The 12,352-nt window shown below is 35.5% G+C and overlaps 1 protein-coding gene across 1 annotated transcript; it reads right to left on the bottom strand.

Annotated features, from left to right (window-relative positions):
* Positions 1-1,940: 1,940 nt before the first annotated feature.
* LOC147380926 (2-oxoglutarate and iron-dependent oxygenase domain-containing protein CP2-like) lies at positions 1,941-11,931 on the bottom strand. The gene is made up of 5 exons (XM_086431047.1): positions 11,287-11,931; positions 7,241-7,288; positions 3,527-3,703; positions 3,270-3,420; positions 1,941-3,171 (listed from the first exon to the last, which is right to left on the bottom strand). Exons 1-5 carry the CDS (start codon positions 11,605-11,607, stop codon positions 3,071-3,073), a joined length of 798 nt encoding a protein of 265 aa, XP_086287173.1. The 5' UTR covers positions 11,608-11,931; the 3' UTR covers positions 1,941-3,070.
* Positions 11,932-12,352: the final 421 nt, after the last annotated feature.

Raw genomic sequence — 12,352 nt, 5'->3', positions numbered from 1 at the left:
AAAATAGCCACATCGATGCTTTTTTCAACTTTAAATTGAATGGAGACAATACAGACATACATACATACATACATACATACATATATATATATATATGCAGTCACCAAGTCAGTAAACAGTTTAAAACAGCAAGGACAACTTCAGAAAAACAATAATCGAATTTATTGTGTTTAAAATGTAAAAACACATTTTTATTGTTCTCTTAGATGTAAACATAGTTGATCCATAAATTTCAGGCAAAGCCCAAGAGAACGGCTCATTAAATTGATTGTGTGATTCAAGAGTTGCATAAATTTTTTATTTCGCATCACAATAACCTCCCCCCGAAGTTCCAATAATCAAGAAAGCACCCCACTCTTTATCCCTCGGTCCCCACACTTCCACAAGCCCCTATCATTGACAGAACCAAGTTTGACCTTTAGCAGGGCGCTACATCGTGTAAGCCTTTAAATCTAACCATGGACTTCGTTGCCACTCTTCTAGCTTTATCACCTAACCTCCTAACATTCCATGAAAAGATTTTAATAATCACTATAGCCACTAACAATACTTACTTTTCTTCAGTGCTGTTGCTTTCAAAGAAATTAAGAAGGTTCTTCTCTACGTTCTCAATTTCCTTAACAATTCTTAATTGAACTTTCTTCTTTGAGCCAACTACAAATCTAAACCCCATCCGGCTTATGTTCCTGCATAGCCTTTCCCTAGATATTGCAGAAAACCAACACCTTTGTCCTCCTTGACACTAGCAGCAGAAGCATCACACATTTGATCAGCTTGAAGGATTGGAGATATATTATGAAGCATATCAAAATTCTTATTACCGAGTATCACAAACATATCCCTCTAATTTGCCAGGATTATTTTGTTCAGAAACCTCACCTCGCCTGAGTTTTCAAAACCGAAAAACCCACTAAGACCCATATATATACATATATATATATGATCAAGTAAGCAATCATTATCTCTAGAATCAATTCTTTCCTCTTGGAACCATTAATACCAAACTTTATTTTCTTCTCCATCACTCATACTGACTTACCTTAGACCACTAGATAGGAATAGTTTAGCTCGGAATCCCCCACCACAGCATGATCAGAAACACCCAGGGCTAACACTGATCCCATCAATACATCTCGCCATTGCTCCTGGACCATTCATCCAAAAAGAATTTTCCGAAGAGGGGACATCAATAGGGCTAACAGTTGCTGAGCAACTAAGAAATCATGGACAGCTCTCAAATGAAAAGGAAGACAAAAAGGCAAGCAAGTCCAAACAGACATGGATGAAAGAAAGAATAATACAAATCAACAGAAGAATTGGACCACATACATTTTCTTGCTCCGAAGGGAGTCTCTTAGAATCTTAAACCCCTTATAGAAGCTATGGTGCAAAGAAAATTACGGAACTTGCAGTCTACCTTGGGAATGCCCCAACAACAAAGAACCCTTTAGAAACACACATTTGTAGGATCCACAGCCACCTGAAAACTGATTCCCTCCTTGGCACAGCTGACTGAAGACCGGGACAGCATCTAATATCTCTAACCCAATCCTTAACTCACAAGAAGGTGGAACACACTAATGCTAATATCATTCTCTTGAGAGGATGATCAAATAATGTTGATTCAGACGAGATCAAAGTTTTTCCCTTTGGATTCAGCACTTCTGGACACAAAATTGAGGAGTTCAGCTGACTGAGGAGATGACTTAAAAAACTTCAATAAAAGATGGGTATTGCAGACCAAACGAAAAACTCTATTTTTTGGGTTTCCATTACTAAAAGCCCAGTACCCTGGGATCCAAATGAGGCCCATTAACACAAGGTTACCAATGCTAGGGTTCAAATACAACGGCAAAAATGGACACCAGTCTTCCACGCAATACGATTACAGCACATTATTCTTAGGGATAGATCGCTCCTTTTACCACTCTCTTCACCATGTGGATGGAATGCTGTTTCTGGCAGCGGCAATTTGGGGACTGAAAGTTTGCCTAATTTCAACAACCTTTGCAAAAAGAAGAGAGAATCGATGAATCACATTCTCATCCATTGTTTGTTTGCCAGTGAGGTGTGGATTACTTCCTACATTTATTTGGTTTTTCGACTTGTTATCCGGAGTCTATACGATATTTGTTAGTGTCTTGGATGTATGTGCCAATTGTTTTCAGGTTGACAAAGAGGATTTGATGGTCTATCACTCCATTCAACATTTGCTAGGGTATTTGGACAGAAAGGTATCGGTGGATTTTCGATAGCAAAGAGCTTTCCACCAAGGATGTGATTATGTCTGTTAAGGTTTTTTCATTTTTTTGTGTAAATTGTTAAAAGAGTTTAATCTTTTTTGAGGATTTCACGGGAAAATGGGAGTGGGGTTTGTAGAATTGATCCCTCATAGGTTCAGTTATCTGGCTTTATTGTAATTTACCTTCGTTGGTCATCGACCACCTTCTAATATATTTTTGTAATTACCTATCAACAAATATATATATATATATATATATATATATATATATATGCTCAGACAAGTCATAGGATTTATTTCTAACATTCATGGGTATGGGTGTCCTTTAACAGACAAGCCTGACTGATGAAAAGGTGTCCAGACTTTTTTAGCCATTTGAACAAGATGCCCAGTTTATAGTTTCCCCCTCAGACGGATTTGTTTGTAGTTTTATTTCCCTCCTTTTTTCCAATAGATTTCAACTTTTCGGTGTGGGATATATGTGTACGCCAAAGGATGGGTTGGGGGCAGCAAACTTGCAAAAATAAATTGACAACTGTACTTCAAGAAACCAAATCTTCTTAATCATACTAATATATGAGCATCCAAAGGTTACAGAACCTGCTTAATCATACTATTATATGAGCATCCTAGCCGATTGTACATTTCAAGAATAGAAAAGAAACCCCTCATAGGAGATGGAACTAAATCTGCTCTCATGATGAAAACTTGTGAAGACCCAATAAAACTAATTCGTTTGTTATAGCTAGAAGGTTACAAAAGGACATGTCATAACATGGAAACATCAGTATGTACTAGTGTTGAGGCCTTATGAGCAAAAGAAAAGCTTCAGCAAGACTTACCCAATTCAACATCTCTGTCTTTTCCATATTCAACAACAAAACCATGATGAGAATCCAGTGTGGATCCACCAACTTCAGGAAAGAACACTGCACATAATTAAAATTCCATTCCAGTCAATGTTAAAATTGTTTAAGTCAATAAGTGGTGTTGTTTTGCATTAACTTCACAAAGCCAAACACATCACCTTTAGATATAGGACGTACAAAATCGTCCATAAGCTTGTCAAGCATGGTTTCCAAACCAAAATCATCAAGAACAGCACCATATTTATTCATTGTATTTGGTCGCATGATTCTGAATTTTGCTTCCTGAACCCACTTTTCAAAATTTTCCAACTAAGAAATCAGAAAACCTGAGGTGAGTACCTTAAATGGAGAAGACAATACTACAAGCGGATATTGAATCAACCATCTTAGACAACCAACAGAATATTTATGATACCTCAGATAACAACAATTCACAGAAACTTGGTTGAAGCATTTCAAATGTATACACTCCTGGTGAGGGTTCAGATATTATACTTCTTAAACTCTCCTCGGTAGTCTCTGTGATTGCGTTGATAAACGATGGAACGAAGAAAGTAGCAGCGTGCATACTGTATAATTCTCTATGTAAGGGCTGAAAGGAAGAGAGATTTATTAAAATGATCATCTGAAATTGTCAATAATACCTACATAATATACAGGATAGTGGAATATGGAACAATAAAAATACACCACATGTCTTTTCTAATCAAATGAACACTGTTAAGTTACGTCAGCATAAAATCACAGAAAACAAAAGAAAAGGCCAGTACAAGTTATTGGCCTTTTAAAGGGATTCCTGGTCCTTGACACTCCCTTCAAGTTGGGTTATGCAATATCACAAGCAATTCAACTACCAACTTGATGAGAGAAACAACCAAGTCAACCTCCCAACACTGATCCTCCCAAAATCAAAATCTTTCCCCATCAACCCAATCAATGTAATTTTAAATTGGAAAATACTTCTTGTTTGAAATGGCATAAACATCTCCAAACTGGTTTTTGATGGGAAGATTGCCTGCACCAGCAATTCTCCAAAATCAAACCTTATCTCCTTTTCCTACTCTTTAAACTACCCATTTCCTAAACTCAGGCAAGACATTCTGAATCCCAATCCAAAGACTACACCCATAAGATGAAATGACCGATGCACTCTCCCATCCATACCCTACCTCTCCATACTTAAGCCCTGATCACACGATTCAACGAATTTACACGCTCAATCCCAGACTATAAAGCCTTTCATTCTTATTATTGTAACCCCTTTCCGATATGAAATAAACAAGGGAAAAAAATAACCAAGAGCAGACTTCTCATGGATGAATAGGTAGTCAAACTTGGTAGTTTTTTTTTAGGATAGGTAACTTGATAGTTTTATCTAAAAGCATAAAACGACCAAAGTCTCCACAAAAGTTTGCACACACACACACAACACTGAACCAAGACTCTTAAGCACAACCAGCCCAACCACTTTAGATAAGATTCAAAGATACGGATGAATTCATCTATAAACAAGAAGTTAAAGATAAGGAGTACCTTTTACATATTGTGGGATTCCCCTTTATAGATGGGAAATGAATGTTAATTGGGAGATGCATCAACCAAGAAATCAAACTCAATGCATGAAGACATGTTAAGGAAGCATACCACAAGACACCAACATGTGATAGATAAGGGAATTTTGCAATACTTGAACCTTGTCAACAATAAGGGGAACCAACAAAGATTTCCATCCAATATACTAGCCCGTCGAAGAAGATTTTTTAGTTTATTTTTCCTGAGAAAAATACTCAGTAAGAGCAGAAGCTGAAGTTACGCATATACAGTACTTATGTTGAGCATTAAGATTGTGTCACTAACAGATATTAGTAAAAAAAATAAGACCCTGGAGTCCCCAAAAATGATCAGAATAGACAACTCTTCACCAACTGGCATTGGATCCAGAATGGTGTTGCAAAACAACCGATCGAGCTCCAGAAGCAGCCTATTTCAGACCATAGAGCAGTATGTTTAATTACATGCAAAGCTGTTACAATCCTTAGTAAATCAACTCAAAGAATGCAACATATGGTCCGTGTGATCAACAATGCGATTGACTTAAGCATTACTGACATCAACCTGGTGCTCAGGCCATCAACAGAAAACTGCAACCAAATGCATCATTCCAACCAAGACAAGTTGTTTGATCAAGGTTCATACCGCTAGACCATGCTAGCAATGTGGTGTACTTAATTCTGTAGAAAACCCATGTGTTGCCAACTGCATTCTCAGTGGTAGAAACCAGTATTCAAGCCGTCTTATGGAATAAAGCATTCCACTTAATGGCCATTCTGTCAGAATCCTTGAGAGGATCCATAACCAATGCAGCTTTCCCAAAGACTTGGAAAATAAAGAGAGAAGCCTGATGAGACAAGGTAAACCCAATTGTTCCAATAGATTGAATGGATTCAAGTACGAACATGACCAACTTTTTTCATATAAATGGAAAACGAACAGCCCACCTCCCTATAAGAGAGTGTAATTATCTAGTATCCATCGTGTTGTCTATTGTGCTTGTGCTGAGGAAAATTTGGTCATATGTAACCAATTAAGTTGCTACAGACCATTAAGAGCATTTATCTAGTTTCAACACAGATAAATGTAAATTTAGCTTAAAAAGAAAAGAATAATAAATCAAATACCATGAAAAGAAAAGAGCTTACTGAAAAATTTGAAGCTACTACAAGAGCCCTAAGTGAATTTATAGAAAACTACAATAAGCCAAAATAGAAAGAAACCCTAATTAAAAAGAAATTCCAACAAATAGAGGATATTAATCAATATTAGTCCCTAAATAAAGCACTAAAAATGGGGATTGGATAAAAAGGTTGTAAGTCAATGTATCTCGAATTTTTTTTTTTTTTTTTGATAAGTAATGTATCTCGACAAATATTGATGCACTTTTCAAAAAAATATTGATGCAGGATTGTAATGCATAACCTAATTAATGAATATGAGATCAAAGATAGATCACTAAAGACAAGTACGAACACAAACTAGCACTCATTCAACCATAAGATGATAGAAAGCCAAGTAGTAGTAGTAGGCAATTAAATCAAGTTCAAAGGCAAACATAATCCCACAAAGTTGGATCCCTCAAATATGAAGAGGAGGAATGCCAACGGAAGATTGGACTCCACTAGCTTACAATCTCAGTTCACTAACCAATGTGAGTTGAGTTGTCTTGATCCAATTAAGGATTTCAAGATATGACAAGGCTCAAATGTTTAGCCAATAATAAATAATGGTGTGTAGAGATCAGATTATGCATAAACAAAATTAGTTCAAATAAAATTCCAGCAATTTTTGAAAGCGATTTCAAAATAAGAAGTGAAATAGGCTTTAAGTGATGTGTTTGGCAAGGTCTAGGATTGATGGCCAAGAGGGTTGTTAGAAGATTGGAATAGGGAAAAATAGGTTTCGGACTGGTTTGGCAATAGTACGGATCTGTTGCAGGGGTGTGGCAACAATATATGAGGGTTTAGTGTGATTTGGCAGCAGTATGGGGAGGGTTAGGAAGGTTTATGGGGATAATTGAGGCTGCGATTAGGTTTAGGAAGGGCTTTGGTGGCTGGTTTCAGGATTAGGGTGGCTGTAACTGGATTTCCAACAGGTTCTAATGATGTTTATGATGGTGACACCAGAATGATGGGCCCTTGTTAGAGGGCCCTAATTTTTAGTTTTTAGTTTTTAGTTTTATATTTTATTTAGAGTCCAATTTGAGGCTGAGAACTATTAATGCAATACCCAAAAAAAAAAAAAAGATTAAAATTTTAACCCAAGTCCAAAAATTATCTCTCTTTTTTTATAAGTAACCCAAACATTATCTTATAACAATAATGATATATAATAGATATATCATATCATTATTACTCAGGTAGCTAAGTCTCACTTTTTAGTTTTACAGCCCGACTTTAGTTAGGGTGTATCCAAAGAAATTATAGAAAAATATTTTTTGTTTTACTAAAATATAGAAATATCTTCACACACTGTGCAATGCTGCAGCATTTTCATTGTCCAGCCAGCAATTTCCCCAGTATAATCACATTAGCACAGAAATCTCAACTCAACAGAAGCATAATGTACAACGTACCTGATAACGTGATGTTATTTGCTGCCTGTATTCTCTATGCCTCTGAACCTGATACATGAATGGCAACCGACTGTTATGAATTGTTTAGCAGTAACTTTGTTCTCCTCCAGATAAAACTAGGATATATTTTGATCTTTTCTATACGAAAACTGAGGCTCAAATTCTTTTGCTTTTTTTATTTGATTTTGGCTCTTCTTCGACTAAAAATATTAACTTTTTACAGATAAAAAAAAAAAAAAACTGAGGCTCATAACGTGAGGACCTAATTAGATGATGCAAAAAATACATTAAAAATGACTTAAACGTGTTACAAGAGAGAAAATCATGTCAAGCAGCATAAAAACCTGTACATGTTTTCAGTGGTTAAATTAGCAATCCAACAAATCTTCTCATATATACACAGGCACAAAATGAAGGGTAAGTATCTCCATCAATAGCTCGCAGTAGGAATCACCCATCAACTAGTGCCAAGAGACAAACTTACAAATGTCAATCGCTTATTGTTCAAGGAAGCCTAAAATCTCCAACATAAGCTCTAAGATTGAGAGAAAGAAAGCGTCAACTTGTGGTAAGAGGTAAATTTAGGAAGACCGTCCTCATTGCTTGAGAAAATGGAAGTTGGAACAACCAAAAGACTCTAAGCAGGCACCTTGTGTAACTATCAAAACAAAACCAGAGGCAACCTCATGTAGTCACATTGAATCTTAATCCAAAAAAATGTAGTCTTGCATCTACACATCCTGACTTCAAAATTCCAGCAGAACCATATGTTAGGAATTAGGATCAAGCCTTCAAGTCATCTTCTTCAATGGGTTCTAATGTGTGGCAATTGCATATGTGAAAACAAAGAAAGTGAATTTGAGAACTAATGGAATAACCAAGTAGAAATTTGACCAGCAATAGAACATTTCCGGATCTTCAAAAGAAGAAAAATATACAAGGAGCTTACAAAATAGGGAAGTGATACCACATACAATAGGAGGAGATTCCTACTCATGCAAGTTGACTTGGTCAACCATTCCCTTCTCTATGAATTTTAAAACTAGGCAACTAAGAAATTGGATGCTCGAAATTGCATTTCTTAGAAAAGGTGATGGAATTCGCAACTATGTCTGATGATTAAAATCGGGACTATGTACTACCTGATGCAAAACCATGCAAAATACCTTAGGATGATAAATCAGAGATCATACTTGATTAAAATAAGCCATGCAAATATAAATCATAAACTCATCGAAATCATAGATAATGAAGAGGATTTAATAGGTAATCAAAAAGTCCTAAGATTGTCATAGTCCTATGGTAATAGCAATTCAAGTACTAACAATAAGTTCCAATGGAAGACAAGTATTCCTTTGGCCTAGGATTTCAGTTAGATGCTCAATATAGGTTTCTAAGCTCAACTTCAATGCAAAAATAGTCAAATAAGTAGTGTTGATATGTTGGGCGGCAAGTTAACAAGGTTTGTAGAAATTTTAAGCTTAACAACATACAAAACAAATAAACAAACAAACAAAAAACAAGTGATTAGGTTTCAAGTTGTTTGTCAAGGTGTTGGACAGCAAGTGAGGCCTGGGGATTTGGAGTGATGCAATTCAGGTTGGGAAGGGTCAGGTTGGGTTTTGATGAATACTAAGATTAGATTTCAATGGAGAAAGGAATTCCAATGGGATTTTGGGGTGGATAAAGGGTCGGCTAGGATTTTAGTGGATATAAGAAAAAATCAGCTAGGGTTTAATAGTGAGTATCAAGCTCAAAACAGAAAAATAGTTGGAGGTTGAGGGAGAAAAAAACGTTAGGAAAACCAGTAAATATATATATATATATCGATAGAGAAATTGATAGAGAAGGAGAATGCTACCTTGTAGTGGACTCATTCCAAAATGGCCTCACATCAAACCATTGTTGGAAACATCAAAGCTCAATCTCTATTTTATTCATCATTTAGAAAAAATTACAGTAATAAACCTTACTTTTCAACTTAGGGTATGTTTGATTGCATGGAAAGTGACTTTCCATGGAATTTGAAATCCATGGAAAATTTGTGGTGGAAAATAGGTAGGGTTGGAAAATCAAATTCTATTGTTTGATTTTACTAGGATAAAATCATGGGAAAATTATATGAGGAAAAAGAAGAAGCAGGAGAGGAGGAGGAGGAGGAGAAAGAAGATGAGAGGAGGGGAGAGGAAGAAGATGAAGATGGGAGGATGCAGTGGCGGCGGTGGCAACAGTGGCGGTGGCGACGGTAGCAACGGAGGTAAGTGAGGAAGAAGATGATAAGGAAGATGAGGGGAGAACATGGTGGTGGTGCTGGCGGAAGTGAGGGATGGAAAAGGAGAAGAGAGAGAGAGAGAGAGAGAATGTAGCCAGAGATGGTGATGACGGCGAGGTTAGTCTAATGGTAGTGGTGGTGATAGGGAAGAAAAGATATGAGTGTGAAAGAATTGGGGATGGAAAATATAGGTGGCTTTCACTTTCCCACACATATGGGTGGAAAAGTGAATTTCATGTTTTTGTGGACTTTTTGATTGAGGTGGAAAATGAATTTCCATTTCCATGTGCAATCAAACACTTGAAAAATGTCATTTTCCATGGAAATTGATTTTCCATATGCAATCAAACATACCCTTAGATACAAATTCCTCCTTCACAGAAGCATTTATTATTATTAGTATATAAAATATGGGTTTTGTTAATATGTGCCCTAAGGGCACACGTTAAACTACAGTAAATACACCTTGGCAATTGAATTTCCAACCAAAAGTGCCCTCAAAAAGATTTTTTTAATAAAAAATACCCTCAAATGCTTATGCCATTTGTATCTACAAACCTAAAAATCTTGGTATGTCTATTTGTTTTAACCATGCTCTCTAAAACACACAAGAGGGAGCAATAGTGTTTTGTATTACTTAAATTTACATTTTTAACCACTAAGAAATATTTTTTTTGAATTATTTAGCAATATCAAAGTCTTTTTTGTATTTTAGTTTGTGTTGCCATAGATCATGATTGTGAATAAAAAGAAACATGCCATGAGTTTAAAACTTTTAAATATAAATATGGTACAATCTTCATGGTGACAGATTAATTTTTTTTTTTTTTGTACAAAAACCGTTAAACAATCTTTTATATTTTATGGATTTTGTTAACATGTGCCCTAAGGGAACATGTTAAGCTGCATTAAATGCACCTTGGCAATTGAATTTCCTACCAAAAGTGCCCTCAAAAGATTTTTTTTTAAATAAAAAATACCCTCAAATGCTTATTTCCAAGGTGTATTTAATCCAGTTTAACAAGTGCCCTAAGGGCACATGTTAACGAAATCTATAAACTATAAAAGATTGTTCAACGGTATTGTACACAAAAAAAATTCTATCACCATGAAGATTGTACCATCTTTATATTTAAAATTTAAACTCATGGCATGTTTCTTTTTTATTCAAAATCATGGTCTATGGTAACACAAACAAAAAATATAAAAAAAAGATTTTGATATTGCTAAATAATATGTTTTAAAAAAAATATATTTCTTAAGGTTAAAACTGTAAATTTAGGAAATACATAACCCTTTGCTCCCTCTTGTGTGTTTTAGAGAGCATGGCTAAAACTGAAAAAAAAAAAAAAAAACAAATAGACATACCAAGATTTTTAGGTTTGTAGATACAAATGGCGATTCTCAAAAGTGACAAGTAACAGAGGTATTAACGCAGTAACTAATGAAATTATTATATATTTACAAATGAAAAAGGAATAAGTTCGACAAAACAATCTCCAATACTATGCACACAGTAATCATAGCCACTACCGTTGTACCATGCAAGTAGCATCGCAAGGGTATTATTGTCATTTCAATCTTTCGTATGGACATTTCCGTCATTTCAAACGAAACCCATTGTCAATGGTGCAGGGAACAAACGAACTAAAAGTAGAAAAAAGAGTAAATCTTGCACAACGAAAAACCCTAAAAAAAAAAAAATTAAATTAAAAATGAAACAAAACAAAACAAAATAAAAAATTGAAGAAATCTCTGAGTCTCGAAAACTTACTCTGATTCTTTCTCCTTCAGGAAAATACCGCGATAAGATCTCCCTCATGTACTGAACCTTAACTTCTCGAGAAACATTGAGCATGCTTGGAGGTAGGTATTGCTCGAGAGAACTATAAAGAGAAGAACTGAACTCCAATTGCAGATCTTCATAGTTCTCTGGTTTGTGATCCGTGTTTGGATTTAACCGAAGCCTTTGGTTAGAGTACAAAGAACGGCTCGATGTGATAACACCGTTACCGTTTCCATTACCGTTACCGTTACCATTACCATTACCAGTATGAGATTCTTCTCTTCGATCCACAGAGCCATCAAATGACATAATTTTACAGAGAGAATTTGCAGATAAATTGAACCAGCGGGAGCAGCTAGTTGAAGGCAATGGCAGATCTCCGAAGCATTTTTTTTTTTTTTGGGTGGGGGGGAGAATTGATCGAGATTAGGGTTTGAGAGAGAGAGAGAGAGAGACAGAGCGAGCGAAAAGATTACTGTTTGCAGTTAGGGTTTGGGAAACGGGGACGATTGTTGGATTGTTTACGTACTTGCGATATGAGGCGTCCGAGAAATACCCTCTGTTTGGAAGAAAATTACTAGGACAGCCATAAACTTGAAGAATTTCTCTAACCACTTCTCAACGAAATAACTCACCACTAAGTCGCCGTTTGCTTCTCCATAACGATTGAATCGATTTTATTTTTCAGAATTGTGCATACAAAAAAAAAAACAAAAACAAAAAAACACAAAAACAATTCTGATAGAATTATTTTTGAAATTCTTTTCCTAAATATTCCTAACTTTTATTGGAAAAGTAGCGAGTATAATAATGCCATTGATAAGATCCTAGACATTAGCACTAGGGAGTATAATAATGTCATGTTTCATGGTAGTGTTGTCAGTTGATATTAGGATTAAGATTGTGATTAGGAATAGATAAAGATTAGACTGAATTTGAATTTAATTAGGATTAGATTTTATTTAGAAATATCTTATGTATTTGATTTTAACATATCAATCAATGAGAAATTAATCAACAAATCCCTTTGGATTCAAGAGATTGGCCATCTCGA

The sequence above is a fragment of the Akebia trifoliata genome, unplaced genomic scaffold, assembly GCF_017979445.1.
Source record: "Akebia trifoliata isolate Shusen 1 unplaced genomic scaffold, ASM1797944v1 Contig00876, whole genome shotgun sequence".
NCBI classification, from domain to species: domain Eukaryota; kingdom Viridiplantae; phylum Streptophyta; class Magnoliopsida; order Ranunculales; family Lardizabalaceae; genus Akebia; species Akebia trifoliata.
Note: the sequence above shows the minus strand (reverse complement) of the source record. Positions and strands in the feature narration are given on the sequence as shown.

What these genes read in the sequence shown, in the direction of transcription:
- LOC147380926 (XM_086431047.1), bottom strand. Translation starts at nt 11,607, where the DNA reads ATGTCATTTGATGGCTCTGTGGATCGAAGAGAAGAATCTCATACTGGT. An exon ending in CTGAAGGAGAAAGAATCAGA is followed by an intron (nt 7,289 to 11,286) that starts GTAAGTTTTCGA and finishes TTCATGTATCAG; the next exon opens with GTTCAGAGGCATAGAGAATA. An exon ending in AAATAACATCACGTTATCAG is followed by an intron (nt 3,704 to 7,240) that starts GTACGTTGTACA and finishes TCTTCCTTTCAG; the next exon opens with CCCTTACATAGAGAATTATA.